The 20,172-nt window shown below is 35.1% G+C and overlaps 1 protein-coding gene across 2 annotated transcripts in view; it reads right to left on the bottom strand.

Annotated features, from left to right (window-relative positions):
• Positions 1 to 18,988, bottom strand: part of LOC150107718 (casein kinase I-like) — a 300,934-nt gene extending 281,946 nt beyond the window's left edge. For both annotated transcript variants that reach the window (XM_090391487.1, XM_090391486.1), the window contains exon 1: positions 18,338 to 18,988. In XM_090391487.1, coding sequence (XP_090247613.1) covers positions 18,338 to 18,527 — 190 coding nt within the window. In that variant the 5' untranslated portion in view covers positions 18,528 to 18,988. The remainder of the gene's footprint in view (positions 1 to 18,337) is intronic.
• Between the last annotated feature and the right edge of the window lie 1,184 nt (positions 18,989 to 20,172).

Genomic DNA, 20,172 nt, shown 5'->3' on the forward strand with positions numbered 1-20,172 from the left:
CAAAAATTGTGTTATAACTTTCATACAAATTATTAAATTGCAATAATTTGTTTGGCAAAAATTAAAAATTTCCTAAGAATGTAGTTAAGGAATTAATGTACAGCAATTAGAGAAAACTATGCAGAGAGACATTTCAGTATGGACTATGTCCACCCTCAACTGCGATGCAGCTCTCATACAATGCTTAGCACTAAGTGATTCAGAAGTTCTTGAAGCAAACTTGCCTGCATCTCCTTTAGAGCAAGGATAAGGATAAGTTTGTTTACTGGAGGGGAATTTCAAGCAGCAATTAGTCTCCCTATTGTGTCCCAAAGACCTTCTATGGGATTGACACCTGGGGAACATGCTGGCCACTCAAGTCGATTATTATCCTCAATCTTGAGAACTATCTCCACTGCTCATGTATGATGTGGTGTGGCATTGTCATCTATAAAAATGAAATCTTCACCTACAGCACTATGGAACAATCAAACACGAACTGAAGAATTTGGTTGCAATATCGTTCAGCAGTCAGTCCCTTTTTTCCAGCACTTGTAGCTCAGTGCATCTATTAAGCATAATGCCTCCCCACACCATGACCCTAGCACCTTATCTATCCCTTTAAAAAATTCTCTCAATGGTAAGGCAGTGCCACTTTCACACCATTTCAGGTGTCACCTGGAATCAGAGGAAAGACTAAAATGACTCTCTTCTGTAAAGAGTACATTAGCCCATTAGCTTCGCAAGTCCAGAGGACTTGCAGAGCATCCTATCAACACTAAACATACAGTTTATTGGAACGAGACAAGAGTCCTTCATAAAAGACATTTCCTCATAGAACATCTTTATAAAGAAACATGTGAAACTCTACTTCACTGTTCTAACTTAAGCAGATCTGAAGGCAGACGTCTATCCTTCTCTTTATGGGGGATAGGAAAGATTAGTAGATTTAAAATGCCTAGAAATTATATTCCTGGTTTCATCTTGTATCCAAGTGTAAGCAAACAAAGTTTGCATGTGAAATAACTTCGTGCCTAGGCTACTTGTTTATAGAGGATAGTGACTTCACATCAATTGCCTTAATATACCATAATGCAAGGCACATATCCTTAGACATGTATAATGCTATGCATTATGGGAAGGGCCACTACCCAAACCAGTTTCAACCTTTATTGAGGTCTCATCAGTGGTTAGCCAGACTCAGAAGAGATACCATGGTTGAATGAATTCAGAAGTCTCATATTTCCCATATACAAGTAGTCAAAAGTCAATGGCATGTTTAGTGTTGGTAGCATGCTCTGCAAGTCCAGACTCACAGTATTTAATATAAGACTTGTGTTTTTCCTAAACGAATAAAAGTAGATCTTCTAGTTTGTCCAAATATGATACCAAAGGAATGCAGAAGTCATATATTTCCCATATACAAGTAGTCAAAAGTCAATGGTATCTCTTCTAGATCTGGTTCCCACTGATGAGACCTCAATAAAAGTCTAAACCAGTCTGGGTAGTGGCACTTCCCTTAATCCATAGCATTATACATATCCATAAAGATATGTGCCTTGCATTATGGGATACTAAGGCAATTGATGTGAAGTCGTTAGTCTCTATATACAAGTAGCCCAGTCGTGAAGTTACTTCATGCGCTAACTTTGTGTGCTTACACTTGGATAAAGGATGAAACCAAGAATATAATTGCTTGGCATCTTTAATTTATAGCATAACCAAGTAAAAAAACTTAAGAACTAACTTTATTTCCTTCTTTTAAGTTAGAAAATTATTGAACTTATTTAGTTATCTTACATTAGCTACTCTGGTGGCACTTTTTAGAATTGTCTGTTATTGTTTAATGGCCATTCTGTGATCCTGTACTGACAATGCCTTAAGACACTTCGGAGAAAATTCTACATTAAAAAAGTTTTTTATGTGAGTTTTCCTCCATTTTTATATTTCTTCTGATTATGCCAACTCATAGTAGTTCATTAATGAAAGAAATCATATATCCTTTCCTCTATTACCAAAACTTTAAAGACCACATTCCTTCCAATCTTTTTTTTTTTTTTTATATTGGGCCCATATACAGGAGGTTGGCTGGTCAACCTATAGTACGTTAGTACCGTATATGGGTGGTCGGTTGCGAAAGGAGAAACCTGTTTACATTTGATTTGAACGCCTGTATGTTGTATTCCTTCGGAAATATGTCTGAGGGAAGACTGTTCCACAGTACTGCAGTAGCAGGGATGAATGAGGAGGAAAAGAAACTTGTTCTGTGGGTTTCAAGGTGTACTGTGAAAGGATGTTGGGCGGCAACTATACGTGTTCCAATGGGCTTAGTACAGGGTGGGGGAATTATTGATGCTGTTTCAGATGAACATTTCCCATGGAAAAATTTACAGAATATACAGATTGCAGAGACCAATTTGAAGTATCTATGTGAAAGTGGAGGAGTGAGTTGGTGAGGGATGGGTCATTTATTAGTCTTATTGCTCTCCTCTGTATTGAGTCAAGCATTTTGAGGGAGCTTTTTTGGAGCCCCACTCCAGATGTGAGAGCAGTATTCAAGAGCTGGGCAGATTTGCGACTTGTATAGTGCTAACAGCTATTTAGAGGTGAAGTAGCATCTTGAGCGAAAGAGAAAACCTAGTTTTTTTGGAAGCTGAGGATGCAATGGTTGTGATGTGTTTATGCTAGGAGAGGCTTGATGTCAAGGTAATTCCGAGAAGAGAAATTTCATCTTGTCTGAGAATCTGAGTGTTATCGAAAACACTCAATGACACTCAAACATTTCCCCCCAGGAAAATGGGTTTTTTTTGTGAGAAATAAGACAGAACTGGTTTTTACAATCGTTGAAGTTGAAAAGGTTATCTGAGCCTGTTGGCAGATGGCTTGGAGGTCGGAATTAAGGGCAGTGGTGGTTGATGTTCTGTGAATTGAGGTGAGTTGTGTAGAGTACGGTTTGTCAAATGAAAGGGAGGAATGTAATGTGCTGTCATCTGCAAAACTGTGTAGAGGTCAACTGAAGTAGGTCATTGATATATAGAAGGAAGAGGGTTGGTGAAAGAACTGAACCTTGTGGGATCCCAGCATTAGTTGGATGGTGAGAGGATAGGGAGCTGTCTACCATCACATATAGTGTGCATCCAGACAGGAAGCTGGCAATCCATCTGCAGAAGTCTTGGAGCAGTCCAAATGATGGGAGTTTACTTAGTAAGCCTTTGTGCCAGACTCGGTCAAAGGCTTTGGAGATATCAATCGCAACTACTTGGGATTCACTGAATTTCTCCATGGCGTTTGTCCAGTCATGTATGAGAGCAGATCTCCTGTTGAACGGCTTTGACGGAATCCGTACTGGTGGTCGCTTAATAGCCAGGTACCTTCAAAGTAGATTAGGAGTTGATGACCTTCTCCATTACTTCAGACAAGACTGAAGTGAGTGAGATAGGGTGGTAGTTAGATGGCAGATTTGTCACCCTTTTTAGGAATGGGTTGATATAGGCCAGGTTTTGGGATATATATATATACCAGTGGAGTAAGGAAGTGTGTGACATAGGATAGGAGTGCATTCAGGGCCAGGAGGCATTTTGCGTCTAATTTAGACAACAGGTTTGTGATGTCTTTTTGGCAAAATGATACAGGGGGCATTGTATGTTGGGCAGTTGGAACGACTGGAGGGCATTTGCCGTTGTTAGTTATGTGTGCATTGGAGGCAAAGTGTGATGCCAGGAGATTAGCTTTTTCTATGGGTGATGTTGCAATTGAGCCATCTGGGTATGATAGAGGTGGGAATAGTGTAGGGCAAAAGTTATGGCCAATTGCCTTGGCAAGAGACCAAAAGGCACGGATGACGTTTGGACAGGCTGCAAGCTTCCTGCTTTTGGCCCGTTCAAATTCTGTTTTGGAAGTATTGATAATTTTCTTGCATTTGTTTCAGGCTTCAGTGTATGCATTAAATGAGGATGGGGTTCTTGATTTGAGCCAGTTGTGGTATGCCTGATTTTTCATTTGTGCAGCCTTGGCACATTTTTTAGAGAACCAGGGTTTAGTTAGGGGACAGCAGGTCTGAGTAGTGTGCAGAATATATGTTTTCATGCCAGTGAGGATCAGTTTGGTGATGCGTTTAGTGCATATGTTTGGACTGGAAGACCGAAAACAATAGTCTAACCATGGGAATGAAGCATAGTAGTCTCAGAGACTGTCCCATTTGGCACTGTTATAATGCCAAACTACTCTTGTGTGGGAGTGACTGTGTAAGTGTTGTTGCATGGGGGAGGAGATGAGCACTAAGTTGTGGTCAGAATTGCCCAGGGGGCTCACTACATTCACCATATTTGGAGGGGGTCATTAGTAAGGAAGAGATCTAGTGTATTTGGGGAGTGGTTTGGGTTATCTGGTATTCTGGTCAGTTTCTGAACAATTTGTGTGAGATCATTAGTGACTGCAAATGTTTCAGCATCTCTGCCTGCAGGATCCGTATAACTGGAAGAGGAAAGCCAATTGGTGTTATGGACGTTGAAATTACCCAAGAGGATGATTTCGCTGTTAGGAGAGTGGGACTGGAGAAAATCAACTTTTAAGGAGAGGAAATGAAAGCGCTCAGAGTGGTTGGTGGTATTAGGAGAGCGATAGAGACAGCAGATGAATTTGACTGAATGGGGAGGGATATCTCAGCCAAAGAAGGTCGAAGTCGGGCGATTCCTCATATGCACAATTCCATAGGCCAGATATCATCTGGATGCCTGCCACTAGATCTTTCAATTCTCTTCTGAACCTCTGTATCATATCTGAGAAAAGTAATCAGGATATCAGTAGTCAAAGCCTTGTAAAGTGGAGAAAATAACTTTTTATGCCTACAAAATAGCACTCTCTTCAACAATGTACTTATGTGATGTGATGGCAACCATGTCAGCAATGTTGCTCCTACACTTCAACCCTCTGGCCTATCACATCTATGTCTTTAGTTGTATTGACTACTTGCTGCAAATTACCATTAATATAATACTCTGCCTACAATGTTCTTGATTCAAAATGTATAAACCTGCATTAGCAACAATGAACTGACATTCATTATCATATTTGTTGAAAGTTTTTTCACTTGGTTATGCTATAAATTAAAGATGCCAAGAAATTATATTCTTGGATAAAAGATTAAACAAAGAATATAATTTCTTGGCATCTTTATTTATATTCATTATCATAGTAGCAGAACAACTATTAAATTCTAAGTCACTGTCTAGACCAATTCCAACATCATTAATATACAAGTTAAACAACAAACGCCCAAGGTACAGAACCCTGTAGTACCCTACAGGTTACTCTCCTCTCAGATTTGGCACCTCCACGTTACATTACCAATCATTCAGCCACTTTCCTATCCACATCACAAACCTAATTTATATATCCATCCCTTTGAATTGGTATAAAAACCTCCAAATGTGGAATTCTGTCAAATTCCTTGGAAAAAATCTAGAAATATGCACAGTTTATAAATAGTAACCAAACTGCTAAATTGCTACATAACTGCTAATTATGTAGTATTATCACAGTACAGATATCCCTCGATGTTACTGCGTATATCAAAATCGCATTAATCAAATCTAATAATCAACGATAAAAATTAAAATTCATCCATAATCGATTACTGTATTGATAATTTGTTTTATATAGCTTTTAGGAAAGATAAAAAATGAATGGAAAGTAAATGTTTAATAAATACTACATTATTTACTGCAATTTTTTTATTAAATAATAAAGAAGTTATCAAGAGTTTTGGACAGTTTTATTTTTTTTTTCTTATCGGCATAATTTCTACGATAATAAGCAAAATGACTCTCCAGACCTCGGCAAACAAGCAATAAAACATAAAGAAAAAACATTACAAATATAATGCATGATGGCGCAAATTAAGTGGATATTGAATCCAACATTATTTCATAGCCTAATATAGAGTAAGCTCCAGATTAATATAGAGTAAGGTGGAGTAAGCTCCAGATCACTTTCCTTAGTATTTTCCATAATGTAAAGCACATCTCCTAGAGAACGTGTATGATAAATAAGCCTTTGGCTCTTTATTTCAGTAATACATGGTTTATTTATTTTCAGTTACAATCTAGAAATTATGGAACAAAGAATTTAAAAAAAAAAAAAAACTAAACCATACTATACTGACATCAGAGGTCGCGGTATCTCTCAGATACAATTTACTGTGAAATATCACAAACCTTTACATAACATGTGTTAAACCAAACTGAGCAAAAAACAGTGCGGAATATCACTCATAACATGTGAATGCACAGCTACTCATGACCTTCAAGCTATACACTGAATTGCGTAAAAATATTTATATTAAACATTTTGCATGTATCTGTCAGATCAGTTTCGTGCCGAATATATAGAAACTAAAAGTTTTGGCAGATGCAAGCATAAGCAACCTTATGGGCAACTTGTAGTAAAGGTGGAGTAAGCTCCAGATCACTTTCCTTAGTATTTTCCATAATGTAAAGCACATCTCCTAGAGAACATGTATGATAAATAAGCCTTTGACTCTTTATTTCAGCAATACATGATGGTTTATTTATTTTCAGTTACAATCTAGAAATTATTGAACAAAGAATAAAAAAAATAAAAAAACCTAAACCATACTATACTGACATCAGAGGTCGTGGTATCTCTCAGATACAATTTACTGTCAAATATCACAAACCTTTACATAATGTGTTAAACCAAACTGACAGCAAAAAACAGTGTGGAATATCACTCGTAACATGTGAATGCACAGCTACTCATGACCTCCAAGCTATACACTGAATTGTGTAAGAATATTTATATTAAACATTTTCCATGTATCTGTCAGATCAGATGCGAGCTCTGCAGGGTTAAAGGCACGTTAATCAAAACTCTTGCCGCGTATATCAAGGGATTGCCACAATTAATTTCACCACATTAATCAAATCCTTCGTTAAGCAAGGGATACCTTCTATACACTCCATAAGGACATATATCACAATATACTTTCAAGGGATTCATTTCTTATTCATTAGTTGTGTTCACATAAGAATTCAGCAACAACTATAGAGTTGCAGATTTCTTATATTTAATACAAAATCTTTTTTTAGATTTGGGATCTGGGGCAAAATTTTCACAAAAGAAAAGGCATATTCATACTTGAAAAAGTTTCTAACAAAAAAAAAGTTTTGTAATTTGCTCTTGACAAAAAAACATTATTTTTACATTCTGAAAGTGTATAATGGTCTAAAATCAATAAATGGATTATAAACTACTTTATACCATATCAAACTTTCCCTATACAAGGGACAGAAATATATTTAGGTCTTCTGAAAACATTTACATTATACTTCAAAATCTCATCACAAAAAAAAAAAAAAAAATACATCATTATCAATTCCTGATATATATATATACCATCCTGGGATGTTACAGGATACTATGCTAGTACCATAATTAACTTTAATGTATTACTAATTTCCTTTCAACAATATTTTTCCAATGTTATTTGTCAAGTCTCCACATCAATCTACCTACATCAATCTACCTAGATCTTGGTCTACCTCAAGGCCTTTCTCCTGCCATCCCTGCATCAAACATCTGTTTTGCTAACCTTTGTCCATTCTTTTTAAGTGAATGTAACAACTTAGATGATTCTTGAATGCTAAACAATCTTGAATGCTCAAGTTCCTCTCCGATATCTTCATGTTAAAGAAAAATATTCTAACATCTTTCTTTAAGACGATTCTACCACTGATGGAATTAGTTTACTCCATGATTTTTTTGTCTTCAGAACTGTCATATACAATGGTGCATTCAGGATTTAATCTTGGAGGGGGCGAGTACTCAAGATTTAATCGGGGGGGGGGGGGGGAGTAGACAATTTGAAAATATACACACTATGCATTGCATACGACCTATGACTGGGCATCTGCAGTGATCGCCAATATATGATACCCATGATCTCTGGCCCGGCTCGGACAAAGTATCGCCCGAGCACTAATTCGTTCGCTTTGCGTTCACAACGACCATGATTCGCGAGAGCCAGAGGGTATTTCCACCTTATGTGACCGCTAGTTCATAAGTAGTATAGAAATAGAAGACAGCATGACACAATATAAATATATAAAAAAAAAAAAAAGAATTTTAATTAGGAATAGATTTTTGGAAAATTTTCTAGTATTTTTTCCTTTTTCTTTTGGAGGGGTGCCAGGGCCCCTTGGCTCCCTCCCTGGGTGGGCCAATGGTCATATAAGTGATCTAGTCATTGACCTCAGTAACTGTGCTATTTCTAACCCAACTTTCAATGCAACTTCACTACAAAATTATCACATATTATACAGATTAAGTATGAACAAGAAGGGGGGGGGTGACTATTTTCTCAGGGGCTCACATTGGTGAGTACGGGCATGGCAAACCTGAGATACCCAAGCTAGACCTGATCTTACTTCATACGATATACACTTGGTATATCATATCTGGAGACTGGTCTTCTACTCTCTCTTACTTCTTACACCTTCCCCCCCCCCCCCAGTGCTATTAAAGCAACTCAAGGGGGCGACTCTTTCCTCTCAAACTGTAGTTTCCACTATCTACTAAAAAAAGCGGCTGAATTCAGGTCAAGGAGTAGTGGTTGACACGTGACGAAAACTAAACCGAATGAACTCTCAACCTAAAGATACATGCCGGCTCGACCATTGCCTGGTCAAACAAGGGTCGCACCCACTATTAGGGAACCAAGATAATGAAGGCGAAAAATATGCTATTGGAACAAAACACATAATACACAGGAAAAACATAACAAGCATAGGAACGTGGAATGTAAGAACTCTTCACCAGGAAGGAGCATTGGAAATACTACTGCATGAATTAGACAACTACCGATGGGAAGTGATTAGACGCTGCGAAACCAGATGGACTGGCAAAGGAGAATTCCACCACGGATAGTACAAAATCTTAACTTCATGCAGGGAGGACAACAAACACCACGAAGGTGTAGCACTTATATTAAAACCAAAGGCTCAAAACTCTCTATTGTCCTACAATCCTTTCTCACCTAGGATAATTAAAGCAAGATTTAAAACATCAATCAGATCACTAACTATCATTCAAGTATACTCACCAACTTCAACATCATCAGAAGAAGACATGGAAGAGTTCTATATAGATTTGCAAAAAGCACTACAGCAGACATCAAGTCAAGGTCTCCTAATTGTAATGGGGGACTTAAACGCAAAAGTAGGCAAAGAGTGGGATACCTGGCCAAGAGTAATCGGAAAGTTCGGGTATGGAGAAAGCAATGAACGTGGCGAAAGACTGCTAAACTTCTGCTCAAATAATAGACTCAATAACCAACACTCTCTTTAAACATCCAAAACCTGAAAGAAAATGGACATGGATATCACCAGACAGACAAACCAAGAATATGATAGACTATATTATTGTAAACCAAAGATGGAAATCAAGTATCCTAAACTGCAGATCTTTCTCTGCAGATTGTGGATCAGACCATAAGCTAGTATTAGCAACCCTAAGAATAAAGTTAAAATCTGGAAGCACTTTTAGAATCAAAAGGAGACTGAATGTAAAAAAACTACAAGACAACAATATTCTAAGAAAAATATCAACTAGAATAAAAACCTGAAAGAACTACCAAAACAGAATATAAACATCGAAGAACATTGGTGTAAATTAAAGGAAATAATACTAAATTCGGCATAAAAAAACAATAGGTTATTACACAGAAAGAGAAAGTAAAAAGGACTGGATCTCGAATGAAGTAAAAAGGTTAAGCGATCAAAGGAAAAGCATGAAACTAAAACAGAACTATAACAGAAATGAATATAATAGATTAACCAAAGAAATTAGAAAACTAGTTAAAAGAGACAAGAATAACTGGTTAGAAGAAAAATGCAAAATGGCAGAAAAGCTATCAAAAGAAAATAACCTTCATGGATTATATAAACAAATAGACCAAATTAGTAAGACACGCACAACAAAAATTATAATGTTCAAAAACAAAGAGGGACAACTAATTGAAAGTAAAATAAAAAGAATGGCCAGATGGGAAAAATACTTCAAAGATTATAATAAAAACAGATCCCAGGATATTACGATTCCAGCCACTGAAATGGAAGAGGAAACAAATATCTTTACCAAAGAAATAATAGCACACAGCATAGAAAAACTCAAAACTAGGAAAGCACCTGGCATTGATCAAATACATGCAGAATTCTTAAAAGCAGAAAAGGAACAACTTTTGGAACCAATAAAAACATTATTTGAAAGGATCTACAAAAACGAAGCAGTGCCTACTGATTGGACCAAATCAGTCATAACTCCTATATACAAAAAAGGAGATAAAACAGAATGCAATAATTACAGAGGCATTAGCCTCCTCAGTATTGCAAGTAAGGTTTTTATGAAAGTACTCCAAAAACAAATTAAGCTATATATAGAACTAGGAGAAGAACAAGCCGGTTTCAGACCAGGGCGAAGCACAATTGATCAACTATTCACCTTAAGACAGCTAATAGAAAATACACTAGAATACAACCAAAGTTGCTACATAAATTTCATAGACTTTTGTCAGGCATTTAATTCAATCCGAAGAAGAGAACTATGGAAAACTATGGAAGAATTTGGAATTCCCAACAAAACCATAAGAATAATAAAGAATCTATATGAGAAATCTGAAAGTGCAGTACAAATGGAGGACACCTTAACCAACTGGTTCCACACAGAGAGTGAAGTAAGACAGGGATGCAATCTGTCACCAGACCTGTTCAATCTTACACTGGAAGAAGCAACCAATAAGGCCTTAAACAATGAAGACTGTTGAATCAAAATATATGGGGAAAATGTGACAAATTTAAAATTTGCAGACGACATTGCATTACTTGCAAGCACAGAAGAAAATCTACAGCGAATTTCTGATAAAATAAAGGAGGAGTGTATAAAATCTGGAATAAACATCTTCTTTTCAGCCATTTTCTGTCCACTGCTGGACGAAGGCCTCCTCCAGTTCTTTCCACCTTTCTCTGTTCTTGGCAATGGTTGACCAACTTTCCCCAATAAACTCCGACAGTTCATCACTCCACCTTCTTTCAAGACGTCCTCAGCTTCGTTTAAACATAAATATAGACAAAACAAAAATTATGTAAATAGGAAAAAGAAGCACCAATCTGAAAATTGAAATTGATAGTAAGAATCTAGAGCAGGTAGAAAACTTCACCTACCTTGGAGGAGTTATTGAGTACAATGGTGAAATTATAAAAGATATAAACAGACGAATCAGTCAAGCATCCCAAACTTTTGGATGACTTAATAAAATACGGAAATCAAGAGACATCAAACAAGTAACAAAAGTAAGAGTCTATGAAACAATGGTCCTCCCAATACTCCTCTATGGAAGTGAATGCTGGAATCTCAAAAAGGCTGAAGAGAAAAAATTATTAGTTACTGAAATGGGTTGGCTAAGAAGATTACTTGGAGTATCTCTGTTGGATCGACTAAGAAACGAAGACATAAGGAAACGACTAAAATAAGAAATAACAATAATAGACAAAATCCAACAAAGAAGACTGTGATGGTTTGGCCATGTGACCAGAATGGGAACAGAAAGACTACCATCTAAAGCCCTGAATACAACGATGGAAGGTAAAAGATCCAAAGGACGGCCCAGAATTAGATGGATAGACAAAATAAAAGAGGGCCTGAAAACCAAATCACAACAAGTAACACCAAACTGGACAGAATTGTTCGGACTCTCCCGGGACAGACAGAAGTGGAAAGAGTTCATTCAGCCTTATCATCATCCACATAGATGATGGAAGAGAGAAGAAGAAATATGAACAACTAAAAATTTATATCAGCAGAAAGAAACACCTGGGACACATAGGTTATATGTGCATGAATGGTCAGTTTGAAATGGATTTCATATTTCCTAGTTACATCTGACTAACATCTGTCGAAATTTGATAGTATCAAATTTGGTTGATATAACAAAGATAAATTATTGAAGAAAAACTTAAAAGGCTTCATTTCATCAATATAAATTAATAGAGATAGGAGTATCAGAGATCCATCCTTATTTCAAAGCCAAATGCATATAAACTTAAAAAGTTTTGAAAAATAGACTAGAGACCTTATGAGAGTAAAACCCTCAGAATCCGAGTTGCCTTGGAATTGTTGTACTTAAAGACATGAGCTCTGTCCAGAAGTCTATATACTCACCTTTTATTAGTTTTTTTATCTTTAATAAGAATTATTCCATAATATCCCCTATTTCTATTAATTAACATCACCCAAATGAAGTCTTTTAGACTCTTCTTCTTACAAGTCAGGCACCAACCCAGATTTCAATTATGAAAAATACACATCTCTGACATAGAATTACTATGGTGTTTAACAAAATATTTTTGCTCTCTTAAAAGTTTTTGCATGGTCTCTGATGAGAGCTAACAGTGAAACAGATTTCAAGCCAATGACAAAAAAGCACTAATAAAAGGTAAGTACCATACAGACTCCTGTGCAGAGTTTGCATCTTTTAAGTAGTGCAATGGCGAGGGTTATATTCTAATAACGCTCTATTTTTCACAGCGCTTTCTAGGTTCTAAACTATGAAATAAGGATGGATTTATAGCATCCCCTATTTCTATTAACAAAGGTGAATATTTTTGTGATATTATCTCATTATCATCATCATCAAATAAATGACATGTACCCTCAAGGGGTGTACAGGATATTATGATAGTCCTACATGAAAACCTTACATCATTACTAACTTCCTATCAACAATATTCCTCCAAATCAATCTGTTATCTGTCAAGACCCCAACATTATCAGATCTTATATTTCTGTCTTCTAAGGCACTTTTTACTGTAGCAAACCACCTATATCTTGGTTTTCCTCTGGGTCTTTTTCCTGCCAACCTAGCACAGAACACTTGTTTTGCTAATCTTTCCTCTCCCATTCTGAAGTGACATACCACTTGAGATTAGCTCTGCTAACACATCTTGACACCAGTAATAATTTGGAGATGTATTTTCCCATATATTAGTCACTTTTACTTTTTCCAAGTAAACAAAAGCAACTCGTTCTATGTTAGAATACCTGACTATTAATTCACTTATACTATTATACATGCAGCCTATTTATGTCATGAATGACAATTCTGTAAATATGAAGCATACCCAATTCACATCTTATTCCTATAAACATTTTTTTTTTTTTACTCCAAAAATCTGGGTCCCAATACATTTTGAATCTTGCCCCACATCAAGAGTGAAATTACTACAATGCATTTTAAAGCGTCATGATTACTATATACCTTAACTATTCAGTACTGTAATTTATTCTGCTTCATTTTTATATTTAAGAAAAATAAATTTAAAGACAGCACTCAATCACTTTCATCATCATGATATACAGTCCTAAGATTATGCCTAGAGAAATGAAATTAGAAGAAAAAGTTGTCAAAACAAGCCCAAAGAACTGTGGAATCTTGTGAAGCCTTTATTTCATGATGGAATCACAAAGTAGTTCTTGTGAACAGAATTATAATATCAATCCTACATAACAATAATTAATGAATAGTATTTACAAATTAATATTAATAATATCGTATTTATAAAGTTTTTTTGTATGTCCTCTATACATTATACTTTTGCTTAAACAGAAAAAGTCTGCAGAATTAAATAACACCCATACAAATTATGAACGGTTCAACATTAAGCATTGTTATTATACACAGTAAGATTTCACGTGAGTAGTGAGTTATGGATCCTTAGTAATCAACACCACAAAATGTTCCAAACAGCATCAAATTCCTGATATGTATCTCAAATGATGTGCAGAATACAAAAGTAGTTCTACAAAATTAAGTCTGTATTACTGCCTTAAGTATTAAGAGTTGTTTGTATTCTCATCAGGCTGATGATTGGTTACCGTGCATGTTCACTAATGCCAGAAGCATAAAGAATTAAAGGCAATGAATTCTAGCATTAATAAATGCAAATGAACCAAAATTTATTGAAATTAGTGATTGACAGAAGATATCCCTGCAGAGATAGAATGCATATAGAAGGGTACAGTGTCTAAATACAGTGTACCCTTTGTTCAGAGAAAACAAGTAGAATAAGAAGAGGAGATGGGGTGGTGGTGGGAGGGGGGTATTGCTAATGATTATTGATGAACTGCAGCTTATTGAGTGGAGACTGGGAATGATAATAGCATGAGCAATTTAACACCAAGGGGCTTGACACTATTTGGTGTGAAGTAGAAGTTTGAGGGACAAAATACAGGTGAGTTCTGCTGTACACCAGGGACAAGTGAGCATGACTCAGAACTGCAGAGTCAAATTAACCTTGTTGATAAAGGTAACTTGAACAATGTGGATGTAGACTGACTAGTCTACATCCACATCAGAATTACTGGGGATTAATTTCCTTAAGCAGCACTTTATTGAAGGGGGGGACGTGATGCAAGAATATTAGAATCTGGTAATAGCATCTAAGAATCTGACCATAAATGAGTAAAAAAATTTTTCACTTTGTTATAAAGTAAATTAAACTTTCCAAGAAATTATATTATTGTTATCAAGTTATTCTGTTCTAGGATTCTTCCTGCCTATACACAACTTGCTAATATCATTCAGGGAGCCAATCCATCTAACTGATCTGCTATCCATCTGCATCCTTCCTGGATCACTAACTTGTCATGCAACAGTCCAATTACTGTGTGAGTATCCTTTATCCAACATATTTGTCACCTTTATAATAAAATGCAAGCAGATTGCTAAATTAAAACCTATTCTTCACAAACCAAGAATACAGTATTTATACTGCATTATCACTCAGCAATAGGAGCTTTCCACAAGTTTCATATGTGGAATGCTTACCTATTCCCCTGATCTAATTGTTGTTTAATGAGTCTTGTACTGCACAAGCACAGTTCTAGGACTGAAATTTCAAATTATAGAACAGTCCATTAATGGACTAATACGAGGAACAGAATATAGGACTGGGTTGATAGACCATGGGATTCTCTATGATATAGTCTAAATCTACTTGCATTTTACGATAAAGTGATAAATGTGTTAGATAAAGGAGATTCCTACACAGTAATATTTTTGGACTTGGTGGAGACATCTGATATATTGCCATACAACAAGTACAGGCTGGGAAGAAATGCGAATGAATAACAGATTGGCAAGACAGATTGCAGACTGGCTTCCCAGATGATAGGTTGTATTTTATTTGTTAATGATATTTTGTGTGGACTGATAGGGGCTCTTCAATTGTTTGCTGATAATGCAAAGTTGAGGAGAGTGATAAGGAGTGATGGTAACGTTAACTCACTTCGGCAAGATTTAAATGGATAGCTACAGAATCTGTTGAAGGTGTTGCACTTTAAAGTGCAGAAGTATTTCTTATTAATTAAGATTATAATTAAGAAACTATAATAATATACTTGTCTAGGGAAATATATTCCATTTTATATATTGATCTGTAAAACCAGTAGAGACTCTGGAAATGTGGTAGGTATCTGAAGTCATGAGTTACATGTAAAAAATGTGCTAAAAATACATTACACAAATGGAAAGATATACATAATTTATAAACTATATTCCAGAACCTGCAGCAGCATAATAAAAGCAATCTGAATAAAGCTGAATAAAGTGTCAAAAAAAACACATGCTGAAACTGAAACATACCATTTTTTTCTACTTTTAAATTTTACTGGTATTAACCCATAGTATTTTGTATCCGTACTTAGTTTCATACAGCAATTTGAATGCAAGTTCAAATATGGGCATTAAACATGCACAGATGGAAAGTGTGAATTACACAATAAGTACTGGGACATCACCTATTTAGAATGAAACATACACTATGTATACTCGTCATTATGTTGGTCGATTGGTAGAGCCTCTGCTACTAATGGCTCATGCAAAAAGTTAATCAAGTTTGAGCGCAGTTAGTAGTTGGAAGGAGATCAATTGTTCGATGCTGTTGGCACACTCTCCCTTGATGAGTCTTTGGACTCCCTGGAGGTGTCACATAATAATAATAATTATTATTATACATGGCTTATCACAGTAGGATGGAACAAAAATATTTAGGTTATCGATGACTTTTTTTACCCACTGTAAAAAGACTGTTTAATGGAGGCTGAAGTAGCTTGAATAAGTACCATGTTTGGGCTGTAGAGCAAATTTTTTTCAGAGAGAGAGAGAGTTCAGAGATTATCAAATCTCTCTAGAACAGATTTGATCTTTCTTTTCCTGTTTAATGGAGGCTGAAGTAGCTTGAATAAATACCATGTCTGGGCTGTAGAGCAAATTTTTTCAGTGAGAGAGTTCAGAGATTATCAAATCTCTCTAGAATAGTAAACATGCCAGGTTTGATTTGATAGGAAAGAATTTGCATTAAAAGATATATATGTGTATATGATTAACAGCAGTTTGCTTTACATCTCTATACTGTCAATGGTACATTCAACCTGACTTTAAGTAATTTATCTATTCATACTCCAAGAATTCCAAAACATTTTACATTGAATTAGTTTTAAATTTAGCCTTTTATGAATGGATTAAATTTAATCATTAAAATCATATAATAACCCCTCACAATTTGTCTTTATTAGTATGAGAGGATCTGAGGTTATATTTTCTTCCACTTAAAAAATAAATAAATAAATAATAATAATAATAATAAATAAATACATTCAAAATGGCAGTCCACAAACTGGAGATTTAAAACAATGAAAAAAGGCTTGTTTTTCAATATTGAGAAAGCATGTTATCATTCTTTGCATAATGACCACCACAATATCCTATATCTAAATCCTGCCTATATTGTTATATCTGCATATAAACATCCTACACTAGCAATCTGTCATCATCAGATAAATTAGATTACAAAATTGAATTACAAAAGCTAAATTAAACATGAATTACATGATTGAAATTACATTTCATTCATGACATGTAATTTCAATTCAGAAATTATGAGAATAAATTATTTGAATAGGTAACTTTGCATGAAGTAACTCTGGATACAGATACAAATAACAAACATGATTAGGACAGATTAAAGGCATATAATCTGCAGATTTAGTAGACAAAAGATAAATAAAAAATGCAAGCCCATGATTCAAATCAATGAAATATATGACCAAAACATTTAAGCTGTTGACGAGTATTTCCATATTGACACTGGAGAGATTTTTCATGTAGCAGAACAAGTACAAAGAATAAGAAACAAGGGGCCATCTCCAGAAGTTGCATGAGGGTGTGAAGTAGTTTTGCATGGAGAGCAGCAGGACCATTGGATGCCTGAGAGGATGGAATGATATAATCAATTTTGTTGTATAAGATAGACCACCTACAATTGTGGGAAGTCCATCTCAGAGAAATGTTTATTATCATGGACCTCTAATGTCCTTGAATAATAATAAATATTTTGCTGTGTAGATTAGTAGTTAAAGAAAAAAAAAATTATATAAACAGCTTCTGGACATAGACACATCATAAATTTTTAAAAAATGTCTTATTTAGAAATCACCATGTTAATACCTCTTTATATTTATGTTTATCCAATCTGAAGAAGAACACAATAGTGTTGTACAAAAACAAGTCATTGATTTATTATATTGTTTTAGTTTTTATGTGTTTTTTCCCAGTGCTAATTTAATAATTATAAAGACATCATTTCATTAACAAAATGATTTCCATATTTATATGAAAAATTATGTCTGATTTTTTATCCCCTTTTGCTATACTGCAAATCACTATCCAAGTATCTTGCTACGTTTGGAACAGAGCAGATATCTTTTTCTAATTTATTTCATATAGGAGAATAATTCATTTAAAAAGCATCACTGAGTTATACTTATAATTCACAGTTATCTATATAATGAATCTATACAGTTATCTATATAAGTTATCTATATAATGAATATATGTGAGAGAATCAAAGTATCTTAAGCAAACTTTAAAAAAATAAAACAAAATAAGATATATTATGGCCTGTATCATTCCACTGATTCTAAGTATAGAATCAGGGGAATGATATTGGTTCCTGATAATACAAAATTTTCATTATACTAAGTTTATTCCATTATTCTTCTTATTATAAATAATCACAACAGTCTGATTTGTAGCAATTATAAGAGAAGATATGTAATTAAGCAAACGTGTCAGACTTCCAAAAATTATACTTACAATTTGAAATCCCTGTAAACACCTGGACTTACCAAGGTGTGTAGTCTCATAAGGATTGGTGTCACCTGGGATGAGTTGGCCACGATAATATGGTTAGTTCATATATGTAAACAAAGTGGTGAAGCAACTTACCAAGTCTTAGTTCTCCAAAATTCCCACATCCAATTTTCTTTCCGACTTTGAAATTCGGTCCAACCATCAATACTCCAGTAGCACTTGAACTAGGCTGTCTACCTTGGTGCATAGCTCTGGGTCCTCCGGTAGTTTTGGACATTCTCCGGGTTGCCTCTTCGCGCGATTCCCTTGGATCACGCTTCTGCATTTCTGCAGACTAATCATACACTCCTGTTTATTAGCGAACTTCAGAATAATTTGTTTGTACTACTGGTGAAATAACTACTCCGGGCTACTTTGATAAGCAGAGATAAGATATATCTATTAGGTAATATGGCGCTGCATCTAGCGTCTGGGCTATACATAGGGCTCACACTTATAAATTTATTAATAAAAATGTAATTACTACCTAAATATACTCTTGGGTTGCTACATAGGTTCTCCTACACACCATCTCTTGTTAAATCCATTTGTCTAATTCATACCGGTTATATGAATATGTCCACCTTTGGTACCTGCAACCTCTGCACGGTGCCAAACGTTAGCACATCACATCTCAACAAGTTAACATTTAAAGAACAAAGCACACACACACACACGCACACTCTCACATACACACACATACAGAATAGTACAAGCCCCAACTCGTCGTAGCAAACTATCCCACAAATCCTCTTCCTGTTACTCTCCGTAGTGGGCTAGTCAGAACCCAGAATGCCAAGAAAAATATATCGGATGGAAAAATATACCGAAACGGAATATTTCAAATCTTAAATCATAAAATGTGTATTCGCGTATAAAATATTTTTCAGAGAAGCAAACTGTTCAATAAATTAAAATAATTGCTGTATTATTTCTTGAAATGGAATAAGAGTGACAGCTGGGAGAAAATTTTACTTGCTTAAATGTCAAATCACTTTAATTGGTGTTTTCTTTCATTTATTTTTATACTAGAAGTCAATAACGTTATTTTAATTTTAATGCATTATTCTTCCTGTACATCCGTTTCAATTGAGTTTAAATGAATTTCCTAATTTCCAGGTTTGACAATAAGCACTCAAAACATAGGTCACGGTGCCAAGGTAACTTAATATCAGTGTGTCAAAAAAATATAAGTTCATGGATATTACGCACAATTTGCTGTGAGCTAAGATAGCGAGGATATGATTAGAGGACACTTGCGAATTTAAAGGAAATAGTAAAAGTGGAAAGAGACTATATGGCGCAATTAATGGCGGATATAGAGGACACACAAAAATATTATTTATGTAATCCATTATAGTGTTTTTTTTTTTTTTTTTTGGTATGAGATATATTTCTGTAATATGTGAATACAAAAAAATCATCATTTTATTTTGAGAAAATCCAAAAGTACTAATATGTTTAAAATTCCGGCTGGACACTAATTTTCCTTCACCAAAATTGGTGAAGGAACACCATGAAAATATAGCCTGTACCTTTATATAACACAACTTAATAACCAATAACAATACATTCGAAGATTTTAAGTCACTTGAAAATCAACCAAGAGTCGGTCAGGAGAGATAAAGACAGGAACCTATCAATTCAGAAAATGGAGGAAATAAAAATAAGATACACAAAATAATTTTGTAGTGTTGTACATTCCTATACGTGAATATCTTTGCAGGAATTCATCGAAAAAGGGAAATAGAAAATTTAAGCCACCCCACTGGTATTTTAAAGCGCTAATGTAATTTATGTTTCCTAATACAAAAAAAAAAAAATATTTTAACGGCCCGTTTAGTCATTTAATAAAATAGACTCAGTGGAAGTGGTGTTTGCATCCCAGCGCTAGGCCACACGAAGATAGACTTATGCTGAAGTCTCTGGTT

The sequence above is a fragment of the Typopeltis vanoorti genome, chromosome 4 (assembly GCF_054136105.1).
Source record: "Typopeltis vanoorti isolate ZY-2024b chromosome 4, IOZ_Tvanoo_1.0, whole genome shotgun sequence".
In the NCBI taxonomy this organism is placed as follows: domain Eukaryota; kingdom Metazoa; phylum Arthropoda; class Arachnida; order Uropygi; family Thelyphonidae; genus Typopeltis; species Typopeltis vanoorti.